General features: G+C 32.3%; 2 protein-coding genes and 1 long non-coding RNA gene across 3 annotated transcripts; 1 reads left to right on the top strand and 2 right to left on the bottom strand.

Annotated features, from left to right (window-relative positions):
• Window positions 1-4794: 4794 nt before the first annotated feature.
• Window positions 4795-5121, bottom strand: LOC105795697 (uncharacterized). The gene has a single exon (XM_012625366.1). The coding sequence runs from the start codon at window positions 5119-5121 to the stop codon at window positions 4795-4797; it is 327 nt and encodes a 108-aa protein (XP_012480820.1).
• Window positions 5122-19533: 14412 nt separating this feature from the next.
• LOC105797220 (uncharacterized) lies at window positions 19534-24843 on the bottom strand. Its single transcript, XM_012627168.2, has 8 exons — window positions 24458-24843; window positions 24224-24364; window positions 23900-24127; window positions 22990-23197; window positions 21771-21907; window positions 21224-21304; window positions 20165-20231; window positions 19534-20096 (listed from the first exon to the last, which is right to left on the bottom strand). The coding sequence occupies exons 1-8, from the start codon at window positions 24733-24735 to the stop codon at window positions 19797-19799; spliced, it is 1440 nt and encodes a 479-aa protein (XP_012482622.1). The 5' UTR covers window positions 24736-24843; the 3' UTR covers window positions 19534-19796.
• On the top strand, window positions 20010-22568 carry LOC105797222 (uncharacterized). The gene is made up of 3 exons (XR_001134700.2): window positions 20010-20149; window positions 20730-20873; window positions 22044-22568. It is a non-coding gene; the product is annotated as an uncharacterized LOC105797222 (long non-coding RNA).
• Window positions 24844-27733: the final 2890 nt, after the last annotated feature.

Here is a 27733-nt window from a genome sequence, read left to right as displayed (position 1 = left end):
CTACTACCGGTTTAGTCTGATTCAATGACGACTCGATTGGTTCAGTCTAGCCACTAGTTAGACCGTAGGCCCGATTTCACATACCAGGCCCGGTTCGACAAGTTTTTGGGTCTTGGTCTTGGTTTTTGGCTCCCAAGCCCAATTTACGATCTCAAGTCCAATTTTCAAGTTCAATTACCCATTGGGCCAATTGCTTGCCTTGAAAATTAATTTCTAAAAATATCATATTAATTTTAATTAATTTGATTAAATTAATTTTACATGATCAAAATTAATTTAATTTCTAAAAATATCATATTAATTTTAATTAATTTGATTAAATTAATTTTACATGATCAAAATTAATTTTCCCAAAAATCACTTAGATTTTCTAAATTAATTTTTTAAGAAAATTCTTTAATCAAATTCTCTAGTTAAACAATTCTCACGACCGCCTAACTTAATTCCACATCGAATAAATCGACTCAATTAAATTATTTCTAAAGTCGTAAATTGTCTTCTAATTCAAAGACAGTTCGATTAAGCTTTTGTTGAGTTAGCAGAGGGACCAATCAGACATATACAATTAGGCTCTAGTGATTGTAATTATGTCTAGAAGCATCGTTCCGATAATTCGCAATTACTTAATCATAGAGTTAGTCCTCAAGAAGTACCATGATTGAAAACTCCTCATTGTATACTCTTTACGAAAACAACTCATCGAACTGTTGTGTCCAAATTACCTCGTCATGTATGTGTTACCCTCATATAATATCCTTGATTCCTTTGAGTTAACTCTGTTTACTCAATACAATCCTATTTTATCTCATTGGCACCATTGTGTCTTCTTAATGATTAATATGATCACTGTCAACAAATGACTGTGATAAATTGCTTATTCGAGAATGAGCAACCCGTGGCCACATTTCATATTTATCAATAACATAATGCCAATGAGAGGATATGGTGAACTCTTTAATTGAGCTATGAATTCCATTGTTGCTAGTAAAACCATGCCATACACAAGTCATGTACCCAACATACCAACTATGGGCTTGATCATCTTTAGAGCATAAGCCTCCACTTATATCAAAGCATATGAGTTGCATATGCATGGCCAGTGACTAACTCAGGATTTAGGTAAATCACACCATGATTGTCACAAGTGAATTAATCCACAAACGGATTCAGAATTAATTCACCTTGGGTCCAGTCCAATGTATCTTTCTACCAATGAATACATCTATATCTCTACTCGTGGAATCAACTGTTTTCATAGTCAAGATTAGTCATCTCCCCAATTGGAATTGTAGACGACATAATAATCCTTCTCGGTGTTTGAATCAAATGCTCACTTCGATTCTGTTACGGGATTATAGACTTGTTTAGATTATCTACTGAAATAAGTTGTCTTTCTCGCAATATAAATGTTCTTACAATGCCACTTATCTTCAGTTTGGACTTAAACAATCAATGAGCTAATATTTTCTTGTCACAATTTCACTACACGTGCAAAATATAAAAAGATATAAATATAAAAGACATAATAGTGAAATGTGAAATTAACTTTATTTATTTATTTATCGTTCAAATAAATAGAAAACAATTACATGTTTACTACAATATGGACACATTTCCCAAAAATCTCCCATTTGCCCTAGTGAAGTAAATGTGTCATGTTTCGCATTCCCATATCCTCGACATGCATGTTAAAACTCCTAATTACAATAGTCTTAGAAAATAAATCCATAAGGTTTTTTTAGAAGCTATTTTCATCACATATACAATTCTTTTGGCTACTGCCTTTCGTACCAAGTAATACTTTTGATCAATGTGTTTTGTCCTTTTGTGACTTCTCATTTCCTTGGTATTTGCTATTGCAGCACTGTTATCACTATACAGTGTTATAGCTTTTTCTATACCAGGAATAACTTCAAGTTCGGTTAAGAACTTTTGAAGCCATATTGTTTCTTTCGTTGCCTCAGAAGCAGTCACATATTCGGCCTCTATAGTATAGTTAACAGTGCAAGTTTGTTTTACACTTCGCTATACTATGACTCTATGGCTTAGAATGAATACATTTCTCGATATTGATTTCCTCGAATATTTACAGGTTTAAAAGTCTGAGTCTGTGTATCTAACAAGAGTAAGGTCCTCCCTAGAATACACAAGCATATAGTCCCTAGTTCTTTTAAGAAACCTTAATATATGCTTTATAGCTTGCCAATGCTTAAGACCTAGATCCGTCTGATATAGTCTAACCATTTCTACTGCGAAATAGATATCTAGATGTGTGCAAAGCATTGCATACATAAAGCTTCCAATTGCCAAAGCATATGGAACCTTACTCATATGTTCTCTTTCTTCCGTTGTCTAAGAACAGTCATCTAAAGAAAGATGAAAACCTGATACAGTCAGCTAAACGCCTGGCTTCGCATCGGTCATTGTAAAATGTTTTAGTACCTTATCGATGTATGAAACTTGAGATAGAACTATCGTTTTATTCTTTCGATTCCTAAGGATTTGAATTCTAAGAATATTACTAGCTTCACCCAAGTCCTAAATGCTAAACTGTTGAGCTAACCATAGTTTAATCGATGACAATTCTCCTATATCATTTCTGATAAGTAGAATATCATCGACATACAAAACGAGAAAGACCACACTTTTGTCCTTTATATGCTTATAAACATAAAGTTCAATAGTGTTTTGCTCAAATCCAAAATTTTTTATCGTTTGATCAAATCTTTTATTCTATGAGCGGGATGCCTACTTAAGTCCATAAATGGATCTTAGTAGTTTGCAAACTTTCTGCTCATTTCCTTTGACAACATAGCTAGTGGGTTGAGCCATGTAAATGTTCTCATCAAGATAACCATTCAAGAATGCTATCTTGACATCCATTTGCCAGATCTCATAATCGAAAGCAGCGACAATGGATAAGGGTATGCGGATAGACTTGAGCACAGCTACTAGAGAAAATGTTTCATCGTAATTGATGCATTCTTTCTGTATGTAGTCTTTCCCTACAAGTCTAGCTTTGTGTGTTTCCACTTTCTCTTTCGCATTTCTTTTCTTCTTGTAAATCCACTTACACCTTATGGATTTAATACCAATTGTTAAGCTGCAAGTTCCCACACCATATTGGATTTCATAGAATCCATCTCAACATCCATGGCCTATTTTTAGAGCTTGAAATGAACGTCCTGCATAGCCTTATCGTAAGTGAATGGATAATTATATTCATGATTGACTTTTGTATTATAAATACTACCATCATAGATGAAGTCTGGTTTCTTAGAACTTTCTCACTACGACAGATTTCCCTATGATGTTGAACATTTGCAGGTTTTTCTACAACTTTCTCGAGAATTGAACTTGGTGATTGTTCTATCACTCCCGAAAGTTCCTTGAGTACCACTTTATTTTGAGGCTTAAAGTTAACCATGTAGCTTTCTTCAAGGAAAGTAGCATGAGTAGAAACTTTAATCATATTATCTTTTGGATTGTAGAATAATCCTTTCTTTGATCATTTTGGGTATCCTATAAACATGCACAATTCTGTCCATGCATCCAACTTCTTTGTATCATCATCCAAAACGTATACTGGACAACCCCATATTCTAAAGTGATTCTCTATGAGGTATCCTAAGAACTCACCGGAAAAATATTCCCACATTGGTCAGACCGAAGATTATTTATGGATAAACCTAATTGCTTTTTCACTTTAGCATGAAATTCTCGAATTTATCAAAAGTTTCACTTTTGCGGTGCATTAGATACACATAGAATAGTCGATAAAAGTTACATAATAATCGTAACTTCCTCAGACATTGATACTCATGAGACCATATACATCAGTGTGCACAAGTTTTAAAGGTTGGTTGGCGTTTGTACCTTTCGCATTAAAAAACCTCTTAGTTATTTTACCTTTCAAGCAAGATTCACATTGTGGAAGACCAACTTCCTTAAGCATACTTAAGGGACCATCTTTCACGAGTCTAGTGATTCTTTCTTGGATAATATGACCAAGTCTTAAATTCCATAGGTATCCCTCATTAGAGTGAGAAGTTTTAATATTTTTATTCATCATTTCAGCTTGAAGTATCGAGTAGTTATTTGGTTTGATAAAGTAGAGATTGTTTTCCATCCATCCATTAAAGAATAAAAAATGATTTCTGTGAATAGCAATCATTTTATTGAATGTCACGACATAACCGTAATAAAATAAACATGCTACAAAAATTAAATTCCTCTTAAAATAAGGTATATAAAACACGTTATTTAAAATAAACTTCCTAAAATTATCAAATTGTAAAATAACTTCTACTACTTCGGTTGAAATATAGCTCCCATCTTCGATATGCAATGAGAGGCTCTTGTCATACAGACTTCTCATTTCGTTGAACCATTGTAAAGAAACACACACATGGTTAGTGGCTCAAGAATCAATAACCCAGTTGTCAATTGATTCAATTGATTCTTCCACTAAGCAAGCTTTAACCACAAAGAGTTCAATACATTTTCCCTTTTCGGCTAGGTAATCCAAATACTCTTTGCAGTTTGATTTGAAATACATTTTTCTGTTGCAAAAGAAAAATTTGATCTTTTTAGGATATTTTGACTTCTTAGCCTTCTTCCTATCCGCACGAGGTGGAACTGAAGACTTAGTCGACTTCTTCTTTCCCTTAGCTTTTTGTTTTAGGCGGCTTCTTTTTTCCCTTAGCTTTCTGTTTCCCCTTAAATAACGAGCGAACCACAGCTAAGTTTGCCTCATGTTTCTCCTGAACTGGCTTACCACCATTCAGCATTAACTCATAGGATTGTAATTCCTTCCTTATTCCCTAAGTTGTAAGCGGCCCTAAAACCAACAAAATCATTAGTTAAGGCTTTAAACACCATTTCAATTTGACTGTTCATATATAGTTCAGCTCCATTGTCCTCTGCTTCCGCAAAGAATCCCATAAGCTTAAGCATATGTTCTTTGACCGGACTGCTAGTTTTCTGTTGAGAATTCATCAAATTTGTAATAGCAAATTGTCGAGCCAATGCGACTTGGCCTCCGAGAAAATCCTCTAAAATTGTCTTGATCTCTTTGACAGTACAAAAATTCTCGTGTTGCTTTTGCAACACACTACTCATGCTCGTTAACATATAATATCGAACAATCGAGTCAGAATCTCTCTAACGATTTCCAGTTTTAGGCTGAGCTTCCAGAGTTCCCGTTTCGTCAAGAACAAGTTCAAATTTCTCATAACTGAGAACTATCAGCAAGTTCCATTTCTATTCTCGAAAGTTATCCCTGTTTAATTTATTCTCAGTAAGAATGCTAATAAGAGAAGTAGGAGACATATTTGAACTGAAAAAAAATAAAGATTTCACTAATTACTATTTTTGTATTAAGCAAATATTTTTTATTTCAGCAAAAGCTTTAAAAAATATTTTTTCATTGCTACGATCATTCTCACACCCATCAACCATGTCACCTTGGGGTCCCATGATTAACTAGCAAGAACATGGATTACATCCAATCAGTTCGTGAATCTTAATTCCCAAGACTCCACACGAACTAGCAACCGCTTAACGTTTGGCCATCATCTCTAGCTTAAATATCGTTTCTTAGGAAACTATTTAATAATAGATGATATTGAGTGTGTAACCATTGACTCAAAACCCATCATGAACATGCTCTCATTTGTGAGTCATCTTGGGACAATCTCTCTAAAAGTTATGCCTGAGTAGTTGTCCTAAAAGGAAATCTAATCTAGTGAACCCACATAACAAAGTTTACCTTGGGGTGCGGCCAGGGTAGGAACCGGCTCGAAACTTTATCATGCTATCACTTAGGGACCATCAATGGAGGCCGTAGGTCTTGTTCAATGACCTTTTCCTACTCAATATTTTAAAAAATGCAAGGTTTTTTTATCCCAAATTTCAAGAATGACCATACAATAGTCTTAGTGACATTCTTACCTAATCTAAATGACATGCTTCCAATATATGTATGGCATGCTATGACAATAATATCTATTCACAAGAATCAATCAATCTTAAAACAAACAATTTTGAATCTCCACAGTTTATCTTTTAAGGGAATAACCGAAGAAGTGAATGCAAACTGTGCACCAAGTAGGGTCCTAGGAAAGGGAGGTAAGTCAAATTTGACCACTTAAAAACCAAGCATTTCCTAGCCAGAGCCAATCCTAGACATGCACCTTCTCATTACCACATTTCTCACAGTTATCGAATAACCTAAAGAAGTGAATAGAACAATACAACACATGTATTTTCTCATTACCACATTTCTTATTTTTAATCGATCAATTATGGATCATCTCATATATATATCACAATTATAACATTACATAATATAAATATTATAAAAAATTATAAAACAAATATATAATGAGATAGATAATTAAAATAAAATTGCCAGCCAACCATGGTTCTATTTTTAGAAAATAAATGGAAAAATAAAATTATATAATTTTTCACTACAAGGCATTCCTTAGGTCTTCAACTGCCATTGCATCTTTTCCTCATCATAGACTTCTTTTCAAAAGATTACATTTAAGTCCTATGTCCGTTTTTAGCTCACAAGAATTCTATAAATTAAAAAAAAAAACAATAGCCTTACATGGAGATAATAGTCTACGATCTATTTCTTAAGAACCAAAACCTCGACAAAAAACAATTATATAACAAATATATAATATCGCATCCATTCCTATATATAACTTAAAACATGTATAAGATTTAAAGAATGTCACTTTCTATGTAATCAAATCATTCAAGAAGAAGAGAAATTTATTTTATTTATCTGATTATACTTATAGATAGAACACAACTAGAGGTGTGCATGGGCCAGGCCTAGCACAACTAAAAATTCAGGCCCGTTTGCTAGGCCCAGGATCAACCCAAAAAATGGGCCTAAAATTTTGCCCAAGCCCGACCTGGATAAAAATGCTAAAATCCTGGCCCGATCCGGCCGGTCCATATCAATTTTTATATTATTTTTATATAATTTAAAAATATATATATAATACATCAAAAACACTAAAAACATCAAAATAAATATTTCCTAACAAATTAAAAATAACTTTTAAAAAAATGTATACTCAATAACACTAAAAAAAATGCAACTTAACAAGCAAATGCCTCTAAAATAATAACAAAATTAACAAATGTCTTTAACAAATAAGTTTTATACAATATCCAAACAATAACAACATAATAGTAGCAACATAATAGTAAAATGGTCGCAAAATAGGGAGAAAATAACAAGAAAATAATATTAAAAAATAGATTTTTTTGTCCTTTAGTGAATTTGGGTCTGGCCCGGCTTGTTTTTTAAACGGGCCTTATTTTTTTGTCCAAGCGCATTTTTCGGGCTTATCTTTTTGCCCAAACCCTCTCACATTTTGAGCGGGCCTTTAGACCGGGCCAGGTGGCCCGACCCATGAGCAGGTTTAAACACAACCTGGCTCATGATACCAATTCTTGGAAAAACGGGTTTGAAAAACGCAGCGGAAATTAAATTTAGGGAAAAACCAGAGTTTTAAATTTTTTTTCCAAAACAAAATCTTGGTTGTGATATCTAAAGTAATAAACACTGAATTAAAATTGTACCTTTTCGATTCGTTTAGGATCAGCACTTAGACCAAGTAGTCTTCTTCGCTATCCTCAAGCTCACGTCTACCGAGTGTGGGCTCGTTTCAAATCAAAAAATTTTTCACAAAAATTACCAGTGGGGTAATTTTGCAATTTCTCTAAACTTTTAGGTCAAGTTATAAATCAAAAAAATATCTCTAGAAATTTTATGGAATAATCTCTTTAGAGAATTTTCTCTCTACAACTTTCTCTTGAATTTAAGTGCGTGTAAATAATGACCCAAGACTCTCTTTATATGGGGAAAGTTTAGAGAGTTCAACTATGATTAAACTTAATCATTTTAATATTAAATTAATAAAATACTATTAAGATAAGTATTAAATTAAATTTAATATTAAACTATTAAAAAATATTATTTTTGGAATAATTAATATGAAATCAAATTCTCTGGTAGGGTCCCAGTAGGAGTGTAACTCTTACACTGCTCAACCACCAATAACCAACAGCCGCCAGCCACCTGGACGTTGCCATCGCAACCACTGGCACTGCTGTGTTCGGTGATGCAGGTGCGACACCCCGAATCAGTTTGGCTGTTGCCGATTCGATTTGGGTTAATGACAACCCAACCGGTCTGGTCTAGCCACCGATTGGATTGTCGGCTTAGTTTCACATATCGGGTCCGATTCGACAAGTTTTTGGGTCTTGGTCTCGATTTTGGGCTCTCTAGCCCAATTTACAATCTGAGGTCCAATTTTCAAGTTCAATTACTCATTGGGCCAATTGATTGACTTGAAAATTAATTTTTAAAAATATAATATTAATTTTAATTAATTTGACTAATTTAATTTTACTTGATCAAAATTAATTTTTCCAAAAATCACTTAGATTTTCTAAATTAATTTTTTTAAAAAATTTAATCAAATTCTTTAGTTAAACAATTGTCACAACCACCTAACTTAATTCCACATCGAATAAATCGACTCAATTCAATTATTCCCAAAGTCGTAGAATTGTTTTCTGATTCAAACACAGTCCGATCGAGCTTTTGTTGAGCTAGTAGAGGGACCAATCAGACATATACAATTAGGCTTTAGTGATTGCAATTATGTCCAAAAGCATCGTTCTGATAATTCACAATTACTTAATCATGGAGTCAGTTCACAAGAAGTACCATGATTGAAAACTCCTTATTGTATACTCTTTACGAAAGCAATTCATTTAACTGCTTTGTCCAAAGACCTCGTCATGTGTGTGTTACCCTAATATGATATCCTTGATTCATTTGAGTTAAATCCGCTCACTCAATACAATCCTATTTTAGCTCATTGGCACCATTGTGTCTTCTTAATGATTAATATGATCACTGTCAACAAATGACTATGATAAATTGCTCGTTCGAGAACGAGTAACCCATGGCCACATTTCATATTTATCAATCATACAATGCCAATGAGAGGATATGATGAACTCTTTAATTGAGCTATGAATTCCACTGTTGCTAGTAAAGCCATGCCATACACAAGTCATGTACCCAACATACCAACTATGGGCTGGATCATCTCTAGAGTATAAGCCTCCACTTATGTTAAAGCATATGAGTTGCATATGAATGGTCAGTGACTAACTCAGGATTTAGGTAAATCACAGCATAATCATCACAAGTGAATTAATTCACAAACGGATTCAGAATTAATTCACCTTAGGTCCAGTCCAATGTATCTTTCTACCAATGAATACATCTATATCTCTACTCGTGGAATCAACTGCTCTGATATTCAAGATTAGTCATCTCCCCAATTGGAATTGTAGATGACATAATAATCCTTCTCAGTGTTTGAATCAAATGCTCACTTCGATTTTTTTATGGGATTACAGACTTATTTAGATTATTTACTGAAATAAGTTGTCTTTCTCGCAATATAAATGTTCTTACAATGCCACTTATCTTCAGTTTGGACTTAGACAATCAATGAGCTAATATTTGCTTGTCACAATTTCACTATATGTGCAAAATATAAAAAGCCATAAATATAAAAGACATAATAGTGAAATGTGAAATTAACTTTATTTATTTATTCATCGTTCAAATAAATAGAAAACAGTTATATGTTTACTACAATATGAGCACATTTCCCAACACATAGTGGATGAACTTATTTTATGTTTATCTTAGTGGGGTATAGACAAGAGAATTTTTAGCACCACTTTGTATAATGCTTCTTATAATAATGTTATTGTTTCTTGTCTTAAAATCCATGTTTGTGCGAATCGAGCTCTTTTGTGTGATGATGTTTTGTTTAAGTTAGATGTTGAGCACATATATTGAATCTTATAGTTAAAGTTGGTTTGAAACTTTTTGGTGATGTTGGTAAGATTTGAAATTGAATTAAGTATATAAAAAAGTCGATTCATAGGAAAAGATTTTATGATGTGGTCAACAAAAGCTTTTATTTGAATGTGATCAAAAAGTTGCGTCAAGATGTGTGTGTGAGATCGAAGTCTACTTATTCGATGCTTGAATCTACTCTTTACTATAAAGACATGTTAGATTATTGGGGACAATGAGATAAACATTATTAAATATTTGCACTTTCTAATGAGGAGTGGAGAAATGTTGCTATTCTTTGCAAAATTTTGAAAGTATTTTATGATTTGACTTGTGTTTTCTTTTTTTGTTCTAATGATCCAACGGTTAATTTTTATTTTAGAAGGGTTTTGAAGGTTCACTAGGTATTGCTTGATACAGCAAAGGTCCTCATTCTTTTTTTTTTAAACTCTAATGGTTAAGAAAACGCAAGAGAAATTTAAAAAATATTGGGCTGAGTATTCTTTGATATTGTTATGTGCTGCAATTCTAAATCCTTGTTACAAGTTAAATTATATGCAGTATTGCTTTACTACAACTTATGGTACTCATGCTTCAGACTTTGTGCAAACATGCTTCAGACTTTATGCAAACCATTCTTAGCAATCTTAAACTCTTGTCTGATGAGTATGTTAAGAACTTCAAATTCATGTTTTCCTCTTTGGCCAGAAGTTCTAATGTTTCGGATAATGATCTCGTTGATTCTAGTTTGCATTAATTCAATGTTAATAAGGCTGATTTGGGAGGAGATTATGATGAGAGTGATGATTATAAACAATACTTAAGTGTATCCAGTACTAAGAGTGAAAAGTCACAGTTGAGCATTTATTTGAAAGAACTAGAGCTTGAGTTGAGTAGCCTAATAGATGTATTGGATTATTGGAGAAAAATTTCAATTCGATATTGTAATAACCCAAATTGCCCGGGCCCATCATAATAATAATAGACCAAAATAATAAAATAGTCCAAGTACAAATGTTACAGGCCCAATTTATAAGTTAATGGCCCAAACCCTAACCCAAAGTCCTAGCCCACAACACATAAACATTTTCAAAAAACCTAAACCCTAATCCATGTGTGCCGCACCCCCTGCTGCCACCCACGTGCCTCCGCAGTGCGCCCACTGCCCGAGGCCTGACCGCCTTGCACCGAAATGGCAAGGTCCTTTTCGTTGACCTCGCCTAGCCCTGCAAAAGAGAACAAAAAGAGAAGACAGGAGCAAGGATAGCAAGAAATGGTAGAAAATAGTAACACAACGAACAGTGAATAATCGGCCATAAAAGCACCAACAATCAATGTAATTTTTTTTACAAAGAAAATTGAATACAAAAATTGGTAATCAGACATAGATTCAAAGGAAGAAAGGTGATTTTTTTTATTTTACTTTCGTTTTCCATCTTTTATTTTCGAAAATAAAAAATAAAAATAAAAATACAAACAAAAACTTACCGGTGTCGTTTTGAATCCCACCACTGCGAGTAGAGGAAGACACTGTCCCCGATAATGGATGGCTCTCTTTGGTAAAACAGAGGAGAAACCGAAGAGATTCTTTCGGGTTTTACTTTTTTGGTTGAGTTTTGAGGAGAATCGCCCCAGATCCGGATTCTAGGAGTCGGAACGCTTAAAATGGGGGTTTTTGGTGTTTTCTGGCCATTACGGACGGCGGCACTGTTGCCGGTGACCGATGGCCGGCACGATGGCTGATGGCTGGATCCTGGACCCGATGACCGGAGCTTGAGAGAGACTGAGAGAGCTCTCAGAATTTTTTTTTTAAATTAGGGAATAATGAATTTTTTTAAAAAAAATTTAGCTTTTATAGACTCATTAAATGACGTGGTTTTAGAGCTGGCTTCAATAGCCCCAAAACGGCGCTGTTTTGGGCCTTAACCCGAGATCCGACCCAAGACCCCCAGGATCCGCGTGTTTTTGGACTAAGGGTCTATTTACCCTTTTAGTCCTTCCGCTTTTGGACCCTTTTTCAATCTGGTCCTTGTTTTAGCTTTTTTTTCTTAATTTTTACCCATTTGATTTTGTTATTTCTTTATTTTAGTCCTCTGACTATTTAGTCTCCAGGGAACGCTGCGTTTAAGGGACAAGGGGATTATTGCCCAATTGATCCCTGTTTTTCCTTCGCGCATTTGATTTTAATCCCTTACCTTATTTTATTGTTTAATTTGTTTATTTTATTATGATTTTAACTTTAAGTTTTGTTTAGATCCTGATTTAGTCCCTTATTTTCGATCTTTTATATTTTATTTCCCTTTGTATTTATTTATTTCTATATTTATACATTTATCTATTTATTTCCTTTTATTTTGTGTTTTTTCATTATTATTATTATTATTATTATTATTATTATTATTATTATTATTATTATCTATTTTATTACAAATTGCACCCTCAATTTCATTTACATTTTAATTTGGTCCTTTATTTTCAATATTTTATAAATTATCCTCCTCTATATTTATTTATTTATTTATTTCCTTGTCCTTATTATATTAAAATTGGTATTTGTTTTTTTGTGCATATTTTCTCACTATTATTATTATCATCATTATTATTTAGTTTATTACTTATTTTTCTTTTGATTGTTCATACTAGTATTAAAGTAGTATATATTATGTGATTATCGTCATTATATGTATTATGAATTACTTTATTAGCATATTCATATTATTATCATTTATTAACGCGACATTTTATTCGTATTTCATCATTCCATTTTCTACATTACCTTTTTATCTTATTTCATTAAAATCAAGTTATGAATCACGTTTAAACATATTTACCCATGGTTGTTTTTATACTATACCCCCAAATGAGATAAATACCCATCGTTTTAAATTTGCCATATGTTATTATAAAAAAGGGGGAAATTTTAAAAATAGGTAATATTTCGTATTTGGAGATTCGAGGAGTCGTGCCCTAACTTACGGAGTTTTCGATTTTCTCGTTGAATCTAAATGACCAAATATCCTTTTAAAACTAAAGTACGTGAGATTTAAATAAAAAATAAAAGACAAGCTTATTCTCAAAGGTTCGAGGTGTCGTGTCCTAACTTACGGGATATGACATTTTGTCACTACGAGATGAGAGAGTCTTTAACATGCGTTTCAATTTTTTCAAGCAATTTTTTTAGCGAAATATTAATACAAAGAGGGATTGTATTTTTAAATTCTTTTCAGATTTTCAATTTTCGACACCAAGACTTTAATTAATCAACTAGGTACCAATTTTGGGCATCACGAGAGTGTTAATCCTCCCTCGTGCGTAACCGACTCTCGAACCCGTTTCCTGAATTTTGTAGACCAAAAATCTTGGTTTTAGTAAATCAAATCTCTTATTAAAATGATCAAATTATAAGGTGACCCGATCACATATCTTAAAAAGGATTGGTGGCAACTCCTATTTTCGTTTTTAAATAAAAGTCGACCCCCTTTTACAAAAAAAAATGGTTACGACAGATATTATAAGCTTTCATTATTGGCTCATGATATTTTAACAATTCCAATATCAATTGTAGCTTTCAAGTTGACTTTTAGCATAGGGAAGAAAGTTCTCACACCTTTGAGGAGTTTACTTAAACCAAAAACAGTTCAAGCCATTGTTTGCTTTGATGACTGGATGAGAGCATTATTATTCTTGTTTTATTGTTATACTTTTATAAAAATTTATCATTTTTATTATCTAACTATTTATTCTTATTTCATATTAAAAATTGATTGCAAGAATGTGAGAATGATAATGATGACGACGACGATGATTCTTCAATTCCTTTTTAGATATATAATTTAGCTTACAATTTATAGCTTGCTAGAAAATCAAATATGTTGATTTCTTGATATATAAATATTTTGATTGGTTGATTACATTTTGTAGGTTGTTTTTTGGTGTTGTTTCGTTTTCGTTTTTAATGTTGTTCTGCTGTCGCTTTTAATTTTGTTTGGACATTCTAGAACCTTTGTTTTGTTGTTAATTTTGCTACTATTTTAGTTGCAACTAGCTTAGTATAAAGACTTTTTAATGTATTTTTAATTTGCTGGAAAATATTTGTTTTAATGTTTTTAGCACATTTTATATATATATATTTTTAAAAATTATATAATAAAATAATTTTTGTTTTTAAAAATTAATACGGGCCCAGTCGAGCTGGGCCTGGGTTTAGCATCTATAATCTAGGTTGGGCTTGGGAAAAAATGTAACACCTCAAATCCGACCTAGACATTATGATCTGATCTTAAGGAATTACATTAATTTTTTTAAAAAACTTTTAATTTAATCAACTTAGTTGTGTGTTTCAAAAGCATAAAATTTGGTATAACTCTCACAAATGTTGAGGAAAAACTTAAGTCCAGAAACACTTATTTCAAACCCAGAATTTGAATTCAAATTTGTTTGCTTTGAAAATATCAATTTTGGGCAAATAATTTCCAATTAACGTTAACATTTGTTAAAAACTATTTATTTATTAACAAAAAAACACTTAGGCGATTACTTATTATGCAGTGGAAAACTTTCAAAATTTCAGTTCTGACATCTGAATTTTAGTTTGTTAACTCGTGCGATTTTTTTTTCAGTTTTTACGTTTAAAAATATCAATATTGACAAATAAAATAAAAACCAAAGCAAAGCCCAAAAATGGATTATAGTCCCAAAAGTCCAGATAAATTACTAATGTAAATCACCATATTTAATTAGCTGAAAAAATAATCCGAGCTCCTGCACACCGTTTGGCCCTAAGTCCAAGGATCACCTGAAACATATTAAACAAGCGAGTGAGCTAGAAGCCCAATGTGTGACTCGACACAAACAAAATTTTTTTTATAACATACACAAATGTAAATACCCACACAAAATTCTACTTATAATGTACACATATACAAATATCATATTAGAATGTCACATTACCAGAAATATATATTAAATTAGAATGTCATATTTCCAGAAACATATACCAGATCAGAATGTCATATTTTCAGAAACATATATCATATCAGAATGTCATATCAGATTAGAAAAAATCCTACTCCCATCTGCTACAAACCAACTCCGTTCAACCAATCACACCAAATAAGACTACAAGAGTCCATCCATCCAATCACACCAGGTCGTGGTGGTATGCCACTCATAATGGTTCAGCTGAGCTGCCAGACAAATATTGCGGTTTAACCGCCAGAATTGCAGTAATATTGCTAGAAAACACTTCCTCTATCATATCAAAACTCACCCCAATGCACATGCATAATCATAATAACATACGCACATATCACATGGATGGTATGGGATGCACACCTAAACATATTTTTACAGATCATAATACAACATATTGCTTATACTAACAGTTATTCCATATACAGATGTCATACATGTTTTTAAGTGTAATTTTGCTTTCAAAGTTATTAGAACACAGATCGTACATGCATTTTTCACATACCTTAACCATATCTCCTATTGTCACATATTAACAGATATCACATTTCGACTCTTATTTAAGCCAAATGGATCCCACAGAAGGTTTAATTATGAATTTCTGAGTCAAATGGGCCTAAGTGAAAAGTTTAAAAAAAATGAGCCTACACGGCCCAACTGGCCAGCCTGTGTGGCCCACACGACCTACCTAATCTGCTTGTGTGATCACGCACGCCCATGTGCCCCGCACGGTCGACTACATGCCCGTGTGGTGCACACGACCTGACACACGGCTAGCCACACAGCCGTGTGACATAGAGCAGTTTCAAAAACAACCTTTCTTTTTGAGTTTTTTCGATTCTAATCAATGTTTCGGGTTAGAATCACACACCTGATGCTCCAAATCCTACATACAACATTTAAACGGATTGATTACAACATAATTTAACCCCAAAATTCCACTCAAATGCACTCTTTTTCCTTAAAGAAACAGTTTCTAAAACGACGTTCGAATACTTACTCCACAGAAACAACAACCAGAACAACAAATACTTTGTTGGAGGATTTCGATTCACACCCCTTTCGCCTAATAAGAAAATCAATAGAATACTTATCATAATGTGTTACAAGGATTAAACTAATAATTTCACCTTACCACAACGAATGAATTAACACCAAAATAACCGCAAAATAACTTAACGGAACTTACACTATCCTTGGATTATAATCGAAATCGAAGAGTCAACAGAAGTTTCGCAAAGAAATAATGGTAGCAAGCAAGATTCAAAGCAAAAGAAAAAGAAAGAAAAGAGGAAAAGAACCAAATAGAAAACAACAATAGAAAAGAAAAGAAAACCATGAAAGGGGGTGAAGGAATAGTGGACGGTTAAGTGGGTGAGGGAAAATAGGGATTAAAACCACTCGTATCCCCACTAACTCCCACTAAATCTAATTAGTTACCCTTATCAAAATTTTCCCCAAAAAAAGAGTTTAAAATAAAATAATTTCTACTTTGCATACGTAAAGATTTGGACACAAGACCAAAGGGTAAGCTAAAACCTTAACACTGAACTAGCAAGCTCATTTTTGTTATCAATTGAGCAAAAATAATATTTAAACCAGAAGTTCAAAAATAGGGGTTTGGAAAAAAATTAACAAACTTCAAGGAGAAAGAATTCAAACCCAAGACCTCGTATATATTAACACAACATTTAACCACTGAACTAGATTAATTCCCTTAACAAAATTTTCACAATCTTAACTTAAGAATTAGGACATGACCTCTCTTGTTTTCACTAACCCAATTTTTTCTAACCCGATTTTTGGGATGTGACAAAAAGTTTAGGCCTGACCTATCAATGGGGACTAAAATTTTGTTAAGGCTTGGCCTGAACCCGACCCAACCCATAGGCAACTCTAATAAATACTAAAATACACTACCATAAATAAAATGCTAATAGCCTTAACAAAGAAACAAATATATTTCATAAAATATAATCATTATCTTTGGACATTCAAATATGTATCTAAAAATATTAATTTATCACCATAATTTTCACTATTCATAGAATAAATGATTTACATTTGGGCAAATTCTAAAGTTCTAATGAGTAGTGAAAGGCAACTATCTATTTTCCATCATAAGCATTTAATTAATTAATTATGTGGATATTGACAATATACACATGTATAATTTAATTGACATCTATAAAATTTTGTAACTCAGTCACTTTAGTAACTAACAAATTATATATATATATATATATCACAATAAATATATTATATAAACTAATATTTTTACTAGTGCGATGCACGAGATTAATTGTAAATTCAAATCAGTATAAAAGAATATAAGTAAATAAAAATACGTAGCAAATTATAAATTGGTATGAAGTTTAATACATGAACATAATATCATTTTGTTTAAATCTTAAAAGAATATATTGTTTTAAAGTAAATAAAAAAGGTAGCAAATTATAAATTGGTGTGGAGTTGAATACATTTCTCTTAATATATATCTCTTCTTCACCTTCAACTAATTTAACTTTACTAAATTTTCTCTTACTTTATGTATTTGGATTATTACATTTTATTAGCTTTATTTTGATAAATAATGATTAAAGAAATCCATGCAATCCTGCAAAATAACATTAATAAAAATTAAAATTGATAAAAACTCTGGAATGGATTCCATTCCTACAAATTGAAAAGAAATAGAGAATGACATTACCATTTTCACTTCCTAGTATTTATAAATCTTGTAAAATAGGATCAGTTGAAGCTGTCGCTGCTTTGCTATGAGATCAGTTACAATATTGCATTCTCTTGATATATGCCCATTGCCTCTGCAGCATTTCTCCAATATTCCGGAGTGTTGAGTAGGTCTGGCTATTTGCTGTCTCCATCCGTATTAGTTGGAATGCTACGGGAAGGTGTATCCGTCATTCTTCTATTATATCTTTTATATATTTGTCAACAATTTGCCTCACTTCGCTAGCAAGAGAAAGTAAAAGTAATTACTTTTCAAAGTATCTTTCTCCTCGCGTTTTATGACCATTTTTAAAGTAATTACATTTTTTTTAATAGTACATTAACTTTCAAACTCATTCATCTTACTTTTTTTTTTATTTGTATATTAATCAACTATCGATAGTAGTCCTGGGCATTCTCCAATGAGATAAATGATTAGTCAGGAGACGTGCTCCATTTCCATGAGAGGAGATTGAACTCCCAAGCATATGATTAAGGGATGAAGTGAACAACCACCACACCTTGTGATTAAAGAATTGATTTCTCACCCATAATTACAATACAAGTGAAGAACAACATAAATTAAAAGTTTAATACATAAAACTCAAGGCATCTATTCCATGGAAGAATGATTTTTCATGTTTCTTTTTTGTAGTACATTTTCTAAATTGAAACTTAATATATATATATATATATATATATTTTCTTAAACCTTATTATATTTTTTAGTTTAGACTAAAAATGTGGTGTTTAAAACTTTCATGTGTGAATTTTAAGGTAAATTGTACTCAAAGTTCATTCTTGAATTATTAGTAAATTTACATTTTAGTTATTCTACTTCAAAAGTTATAAAATAATCACTAAATTATTCGAAAGATTTCATTTAAGTCATTGAATTGTTAAAATTATCGTTATATGGCATTCTTTATTTGCACTGCTTGCACTAAAAAGAAAACTCTCATTCCCCTTCTTTTCTATAGTTCAATTTTTTTCATGAAATAACTTTGAATGTCATGAATTTACAAATAAAAAAACCCAAACAACTTTCTTCTCTGATCCCCTACACTGACCGTTCGGTCGACTTTGATCTAACGTATGTTCTCCTATTCGTTGATGGGTACTGATCTACTGTACTGATCATCAAATCATTGCTTGGAGCTCGCTAGCCGGACATTAAAAAAACCTTAACAAGTCAATGATTTAAATAAAAACTTTTGAATGGTTTGGTGATCATTTTGAAACTTTTTTAAGTGGCCAAAACGTAAAACTTACCAAAAATTTAGTGACCTTAGTGTAGTTTACCCTTCTTTTTTAAAAGGAAAAAGTGCTATTTGAATAACAAAATTTGACAAATGTTTATGTCGTAAAAAATAGTAAAATTAAATATATAAATAAATACAACATTTCTCACACCCTATAGCAAATAATTCACTTAAACCCGAATTTGCAAAATGACCCCTAAAAGGTGCATGACATATTTGATCCTTCAACACAAAATTCCTGAACGAAAAAGATAAAAATCACATGGTGATCATATCGTTAATAACATGGAATCAAATTACAAGGTTGCGTCCTTCAACAAAACTCCTATAAAGAAGCCGAGCATCAATCAAATCTCATGCATTGTTGTTACTCTATTTTAGGTAAATCAATCATTCATTTTCTCACCAACTTATTTTCCAAGATCCATCGGAAAGTGTTTTCTGATGCTTCAACGATAATGGGGATAACTCTACCTTCTGAAGTCATCGGATTTGGAGCTTTCAAAAAATGTTTCACCTTTCTTTCTTGGAACTTCATCTGGAAGAAGGTGTTCTTGCTTCTGCCGAGACTGGAAACATCAACGAGGGAACTCCGAATGAGAATCGAGGTTTTCTTTTTTTCTTTCAGTTTTTGTTTGATATCAGATTGTGCAGTTCTCATAATATGATTTAGGATTTGATTAGCTAAATGAGCTCCGAATCAAAGGCTCTTGGAATCTCATTCAAAATGCATTGCTATATTTAGTACAAGTCCCACAGCACACCCGTGCAGACCCAAGAGAAGAATACATGAATTCGAGGACTTTCCGCACCAGGGCTTGGATTCAAGCCTTTAGCCCCAACATGCAATTAGAGTCGTAAGACGAACACTTCGGTGGCTGCCAGCAAATACCTGAGTCCAAAGCCCTGCGAACTGCTCATCTGTTTTTGCAGGGAGGAGTTTCACATGGGGGAGGGGGCACACCAAAGACCCAATCAAGAACACTTAAGTACTTGGAACGGAACACTTCCCTCTCCTGTGCGTAGCAGTGCATTATTATCGCTGTTGACAAGCTAAATATTACCACATCAGCCCTCTTCAGATTCATTGACTTCGGCAAATACCCAACATCTGCCATGCATGTAAACAAGCTCTCTATGGCTCGTGCAACGCAGTAGAGTGATATCTCGATCCGCCTACTTTTCTTCTCAATTGCCAATGCCAGACCCGTTGGGAACTGCCCAATGAGACATGCTAAGTAAGGAACAATCAGAGAACACTGATAAAATGGTAAGAGTTATTTACCGTTCCCATTGCTACAATTGGTATGTCACATTTTCCCCAAAATCTATTCACCATGCAAGTCCACATCCTGTTTGGAAGTTACTGGTGTTAGCCCAATGACAAAGGTCCGTCTATTTTAGACGAAGCACATCGTAATAACTCAAGTCACAAATAAATTCGATTCAGCAATATGCTACAAAGTCGACAGCATCATAAAGAAAATAAAACCTATCTAGTACATTCAATGTCATACACCAATGTTGAATCTCTAAACTTGATATAGTTGATGTTCTGTAAAATACAGACAAGACAGAGAGAAAGAAATTCTTGCTCTTTCCATTTAAGCATCTCACCAATCTTGTTTTGTATAATCACATTGTATTCTTTCCCATCTAGGTGACTCATTCAAGATAATATCATTCCCTCATTTCTATTGAATGCCAAACATCTTTCTAAAACAATGATTTTATTGCATTTTTAATTTGACAATGAAGATGTTAGACAAGCATATTATCCTATTCAAAGCTTGCTTTATCCTGCAAACATTAGACAAAACTAATGATTCTCCCTTGGTTTTTCTTTCAAGTATTTTGCAGGAAATTATGATAAGTAATTACTAGCAGCTTCGAAACCAACAATCCTGATGCCCCAACAATCAAACTGAGCATTGAAACAAAAGAAGACATTCAAAGTGAACCGCCATAATAGAAGCATAGAACCAATAATAAAGGTATGAAAATTTACTAGTCATAAATGGCATGTGATTATGCACGTAAAAATGATTGCTCATCACTGACTAATATAATATAGTTGACCAGTATGAGATACTGATCTTCGTAAGAACAATCAAAGTAAGAAAGAAAGGAAAGGTTGAATGCAGAATTTTGACCAACAATAACTATGTTTTAGTTACTTTAATGGAAACACCAAATCTAAATGACGGTTATATCAGGAAAAGTTTAAAATGGGAGAATCCTAAAATTGAAGTTGAAATACGTTAAGAACTTCTGATCTTGGGGAACAAATAGACAATCTATGAAAACAATGCATGACATGATTGAAATAATATAATACACTAACCAAGCAGATGCGGTATAGGCAGACAAAAATAAGCTTGATCTGGCTGTACCAAGAAGACTCTTCCCTAATATTGTGTAAGGCCTGTATTAAAGTCAAGAATTATGTTAGACAATAATAATAACTTGGAGCCAGGGAGGACGGAAAGAAAGCAAAATACTAGCAGAAGTTTTATACTAGAAATGGATAAAAGAAGAACCTCTAATGAGGATCTTTCTGATGTTCAAATCATGAGGTGCTTAAAACCTAATTAGACGTATAATTCATATAATCCGTTGTTAAACAAATCGCTATGAAGCAAAATTTTAACAAGCATACCAAAAATTATAGCAACCATATCATTTAACATGCTCAAATCTCATATCAAATTATAAAGTGGAACTTAGATACTGTGGTAACGGAGGGCCTGAAGTGGAGGGAATAATGTAAACCAACATTTAAAGTTAACGAACTTTTAAAAAAAAAAAAATTATATTTATAATATAAGAAAAAAATGAAGCAGCCAAATGGTAAGAGAATAGTGCACCAAATTTTGAGCTAACTACTTTACCTTTTTAGGAGGCCTTGACGATGAACTATTAGTGTAGGAATCAAATAAACTGGAAGATAGACCGGTAATGATCTTTTATATGCTTCACTAAAAAAAGTAAAAACATGTGAACTGCATGCTTGATTCCCGTGTATCATCTGCAAAAAGCTCAAGGGTTTAAGCACAATTATCAAAAGTAACAACATACTTTTGCAAAGAAAACTTCAAGCCTTAGCAGTGCTTGAATTCAAAGTCTGTTGTGAACTTTCTAAAGTCATTTCGGTAATTTAACAGAAATCACAGACAAAACAATTCCTGCAAGAGAATCTAGTTTGTTTCAGCAGTCAAGCAAATTGCTTATATGAGCACTCTGAGCATCTTATGGCAATGAGAACAATTGCAAAAGAGATCTGCTCTCAAGGATTTCGGAGACTGCAAGGATGATGAAGTGCAATATATAGATTTTGGAATGGAGAACTCCGGATTATAACTACATGATTATTAAACTGTCAAAAATGCATTAACTATGTGCTTTTACATTTATGAGTCAACACATATTTCAAACAACAATAATAAATGATCAGGTTCTCAAATTTGTAGAAGTTGGAAGGCAGTGTCAGGCGGAAAAACAGACCAACTAAAGTCAAGGAGCAAAAAAAAAAATGCAAAGTTGCACATTCATGTTCTATTGCTTATGTTTTCAAATATTTTCATACTCTCCCCTAATTCCAATTTCGTACTTCCTTTTCGTAATTGCTAATAAAGCAGCATTAATGAGAGTTTTTGGCCAAAAAATGAGCTTTATGAGATATAAAAGGAACAAAGAAATGAAAAGCTGAATGTCACTTCACATTACTTTTCTGAACCTAAACCTTAATACTTAGCTTTCTTCAATTCTTGCAAATTATTCTTTTTAACAGGCATCTAACTTGATATTCATAAAGACAAACTGTCAGGGATGGAAAGTGAAGCACTAGCCTTTAATGATCTTACTCAAGATATGGTCCTAAATAATTAAAGCACAACAGCGAAGCCTTGTTAATAACATGGATGCTATGTAGAGGGAAAATGATTTGTTATTATTGTTTTTGTTCCAAAGGAAGAAAGAAATGCAATTAAACAAGAATGCATACTGCCAATAACCATATAGCCTATTGGTAGAGTGCTGTACACTATGAACAAAGTATAGACATTATTGCTACTCAGCAGAACAACAGAAAAGGAGAAAGAAGGATCATACCGAACATGGGATTTTCATATTTGGATCTAATTTAACGTCTGCTCCTTTTGCCTTATAAAATTTCTCTATTGCTTCCAAATTAGTGTATGGAAGGCCACTTGCATGCTCTTTAACGCCTTGCAGGATGACCTGATCCTTTCCAACATGTTTATTGAGAAATGACCTATACGAAGGGGGAAAACTCTCTGGCTTCAAAAGGTAAGAGGACCTGAAAACATAAATGCTTCCACTTAAAAGATTACACCCGAGAAAAATAATAAATGTACAGCCATCATCTTCTTAGGAAAATTACAGAAAAAAATTTCCTGAGATAGTGTTTTTGGATGCTATTACTTGTACAACTTGTAAAGCCAAACAGTTCCTTTTCAAATGATGCCCAAAAACATTTAATTAGCACTTACCTTCATTCAAGCAAACATTTTCCCACTTTCTTTTCACATATTTGGGTTCTGACCATCTTTTTTAGAGATAAGTATCTGAGTTCATGCTATGAAGCCTAAGATTCAATGAACTTTAAAAATTGGAGATGAAAAGACGAACATTTTCAATTTTGATTGCCAACTTTAACAGGTGGAATGATAAAAAAGACGCAGAAAAATGAACAACAAAGTCCCTAGGCATGCTGATCAGACTTTCCAGTCATGAATCAATTCTAATATAGTCAGATAATTTTCAGAATGCCTCCAAAATTATACACTACAACACTTTGTTTTCTCTTAAATTTTCCAAACAGGATAGTTTAGAGATTGGTAACTTAATCCAGGAGACGGGAATCCCAGTAGACTTGGTCATTTAGTCCATGTGGTAAATTCAATAATGACCGAGATTCATTAAGAAGAATTGCAATAAAGTTTAATTAATAGCAAAAAACTAAGCCAACAACCAAGACAACTTAACTAAAGGAACCTACAAAATTTGCGAAGAAGAGAGACACATAAGGAATATGTCACCATGCTTCCATGTAAGAGGTTTACAAAGCTTCCCAAATCGTTTACTCTTCATTCCGCAGCGTGACGCCAATACGGCAGCTCGCATGAGTATGTATATGGCCAAACTCGTATGTTGTTCACTAGGTCCAGTAAGAAGCATGGAAGGACCTGCAACAAGTCCCGCTATTAACGCCCTCCACTTTGCAGTCCTGAATAGAAATTCAACAATTCAAATAAATCAAACGCAAGTTAATAATAAGTTCCTTTGTTTGAATGAGGAAAATTAAGGTTAAGAAGATCATTGCCTGTGATGTCCCCCGAGAGCAACAATAATTTCATCTACAGAAACAAATGTACCCGAAAAAGTACCAAGGAAAAGACCGTATCTAATAGTCTCTTTGATCCCCACAACAATCGCTTCTTTATCAGAAAACGACTCAACTTTCCTACAATCATAATTATTGCCTTAGTAGTATATAACTATAAATAAAGCAAATTAACATGAAATCATCAAATTTATTTGTATAACAATTAGTTACCTTGATTTTTTGTGCCGTAACCGTGCTATAATCGAGAAGAGAGCTAATCCACCTCTAAGGCCAGCCCCGATCGAGAAACCTTTAGCTGAGGCGACAATGAATCTCCGCAACTTCTCCGACTGCGTTAACGGAACCGTACCAAAAGCAAGCGCAGAGGAAGAATTTGACGAAGGTTTTGATCCGGCGCAATGCGAGCAAGTCCCGTCAACCGAACTTAAACGACCATAATCGGCGGATCGGCAGGCGCATTTGACGGTTCCGTCAGCAGACGGTGACATGCTGATGTTGTGGGGGGAGGAGATAACGAAGCTTCTTGGAAAAGCTAGAGGAAAAACTAGGACTGATAAAAAATAATTTGGAGCCGGGCAAAATTAGTGAACAAGGAAAATTTTTAGAAACAATTACCAATTTAGCCGTTTTTTTATATTATTTAGGAAAATAAGCTTTATAGAATACTTTTTAAAATTATTACATTTTCTACCCTTGGGTTTCAGATTCGAATCCCTCTCTTATTTGTTTGTTTTTTTAATGAACGTTGCTTGAAGTTTTTTAAATTTATAATTAATGCTTTTAATTAATAAATATGTAATTATATAATAAAATATTTTTATATATGATTATATTAAATATATTTATTTTTAAAATACATCAACTAATTTTTCTATATATTATTATGTCAAATATATTTTATTTTTAAAAACATCAATTAATTTTTTGATATATTTTTGATATATAATCTTTTATAAAAATGTTTATTTTTTTGAAATAATTATTTTATAATATTAGAATTTACAATATTCACGATATATGTGAAAAATAAATATTTGACATATAAAATTATATATAAATAAAATATATCAAAAATAGTTGATGTTTTTAAAATAAAATATATTTAACATAATGATCATCTTATGTATATAAATAAATAAATTGTTAATTAAAATAAAAATATATACTAATTAAAAATATAAAAATAACATATTTATTAATTAAAAAATTTAAAAAAAATGCTTGAATTATTCATTAGAAACATGATAGATAAATATAGGAGAAAATTCGAACATGGGATGGAGGGTAGAAAATGTGGTTTTCGGAAGACGCGCTTTTTATCATTTAACTTGTGATTTTCAAAACCCTTAAATAATATAAAAACAGTCTAAATCAATAATTAATTTAAAAAGGACAGCGTGTTTTACTAATTTTGCCTTGGGAGCCGCCTCTTTGGTTGGAAATTGATTATGACAGAATTTGCAGTGCAATACGGTTCATTTACGGAGACGTTTCATAATACTTACAATTCTGCAGTTGCTCTCACATTTTCCGCTCATCAAATTCCACAAAATTCATTCGTCATAAAACAAAGTTCCACTGAAGAAGTCTCCATTTACAAGTGGCAAAAAGGAAGTCTGTGTTGAAATGGTATCAAAGCTTTTGTCTTCTGTACTCTTACCCAACTACATTTACATGATAGCATCCTCTGCTTTTAGGCCTATTATAATAGTGCGACCCACTAAAGCATGTATGCAGCCAGGCATCTAATCAGTGGCTCCCTAGAGTTTGACGGAAATTTTTTCATTTTAAATTAATAATAATAAAATTATATTTTGATCCCATAAAATTATAAAAGTTTAATTTATTTTTTAAAAATAATAAAATTATATTTTTATTATCGTAAAAATATATAATTTAATTCTGTTTAAAAAAATTTCTGATTCTGCCATTGTATCTAATACAGGGTCACCGGAACCACCAAATCGACCGTATTGATCACTAGGCTTCTACCTGTTAGAATATTGTCTTTAACAATTTTTATTTTTGGGTAACTTATATTAATTATTCTTAAATTTTGTTTAAAATTACATTTCCATCATTCAACCTTTAAAAGTTATAAAACAGTCATTAGTGTTATCGAATGATTACATTTTAGTTGCTATCTTTAAAATTTGTGTTAACAATAATTCTAAAAATAAAATATAAATATTGAAAATTATTAAAAATTTTAGAGAATTCCTATTTTTCTTGCAATCTCAGCCGCTAATTTAAGTGTGTGGGGCCATTTTCACGTATTTCATTCCAATATTAAATTAAAGTGATGACATGTGTTTAATATATAGTAAAATAAACAAAAAATTAAGGTACATGATAATTTTTAACTGCAGTTATAGAATTAAAAGAAACATATCAAATAATAACCCTCAACATGTGTATACTGATCTATATCAATTAGTGTAACATTTTATACGTTAAATTAATTTTATTTAAAATATTAAAAATTATCCAATTAAATTATTTAACCTAATAAATCATTTTAAAATTTATATTTGTATGTAAATATATTTTATGAATCTAATTGAGATAAATTTACATGTATATTAATATATATATATTTAATAATAAATTATAAATTAATTTATAAATATCTATATAAAAATATTTTAAAATTATCAATAAATTAAAAATAATACAACAAAATCCATCAATATAGATTCATACTAATATAGAATAAAAATGATACATGTCGATTGAGTCCTAACTCGGTTGGCATTGACATTGTTGTCTATGCAGGAGGACGTAAGATCGAGCACGTTGAAGAGCATTTATCCTCTTATTGAAGGGTTGAGAAGAGACAATGGATAATTCTAGGCATTTGTATAAAAAAATAATAACGATACATATATTGATACAGTGCCGACCTTGTAAGTTGCAAACCTATAAGGGATAATGGCAACAAATCTCCTTGTACTTTAACAAAAAATAAGGGACCTACAAACAATTATACTTTTTTTAAATTTATTCCTTTACTTTTCATTTAATTACCAAACAACACTGTCAATAAGGCAATTAAGTGACCTAAAATGTGCTGAGTTTTCCTTTTCTTTTTATTTAATTACCAAAAAATTATACCTATTTAATTATTTAACTTCAAAAAGTAAAAACTGAGATTTTTTTTCTCTCAAACGTTCCTTTGGAACCCTTGCCACCACTACCACTCCAGCGTCGTTTCCGACACGGACACCTCCAAATGACAACCCAACGCCTCTCTTTACCTTTGTGTGTTTTGATTCCCGGAAAATCAAGTCCAAATGCTCAAATTGAATCTTGAAATTTGATTTTTCTCTCATCTGATCCCCAATCTCCATTGTTGGATCAAATTTGGTTTGCCTTATGTTGTCCATCTTCTCCTCCTTCGCCTATTCACCATTGGGATTGGTCACTGAACCACTAAAATTCCTCGTCTTCAAGGTTTGTGATTTTGCGTTTCTATTGATTTGTGAG

This window comes from Gossypium raimondii, chromosome 3 (genome assembly GCF_025698545.1).
Source record: "Gossypium raimondii isolate GPD5lz chromosome 3, ASM2569854v1, whole genome shotgun sequence".
In the NCBI taxonomy this organism is placed as follows: Eukaryota; Viridiplantae; Streptophyta; class Magnoliopsida; order Malvales; family Malvaceae; genus Gossypium; species Gossypium raimondii.
Note: the sequence above shows the minus strand (reverse complement) of the source record. Positions and strands in the feature narration are given on the sequence as shown.

Coding starts and splice junctions, on each gene's coding strand:
- LOC105797220 (XM_012627168.2), bottom strand. CDS start 24,735: ATGTCACCGTCTGCTGACGGAACCGTCAAATGCGCCTGCCGATCCGCC. Junction 23,198..23,899: donor CTCTCTTCTTCGCAAATTTT/GTAGGTTCCTTT, acceptor TTATGTTTTCAG/GTCCTCTTACCTTTTGAAGC. Junction 21,908..22,989: donor ATATGAAAATCCCATGTTCG/GTATGATCCTTC, acceptor AGCTTTTTGCAG/ATGATACACGGGAATCAAGC.
- LOC105795697 (XM_012625366.1), bottom strand. CDS start 5,121: ATGAGTAGTGTGTTGCAAAAGCAACACGAGAATTTTTGTACTGTCAAA.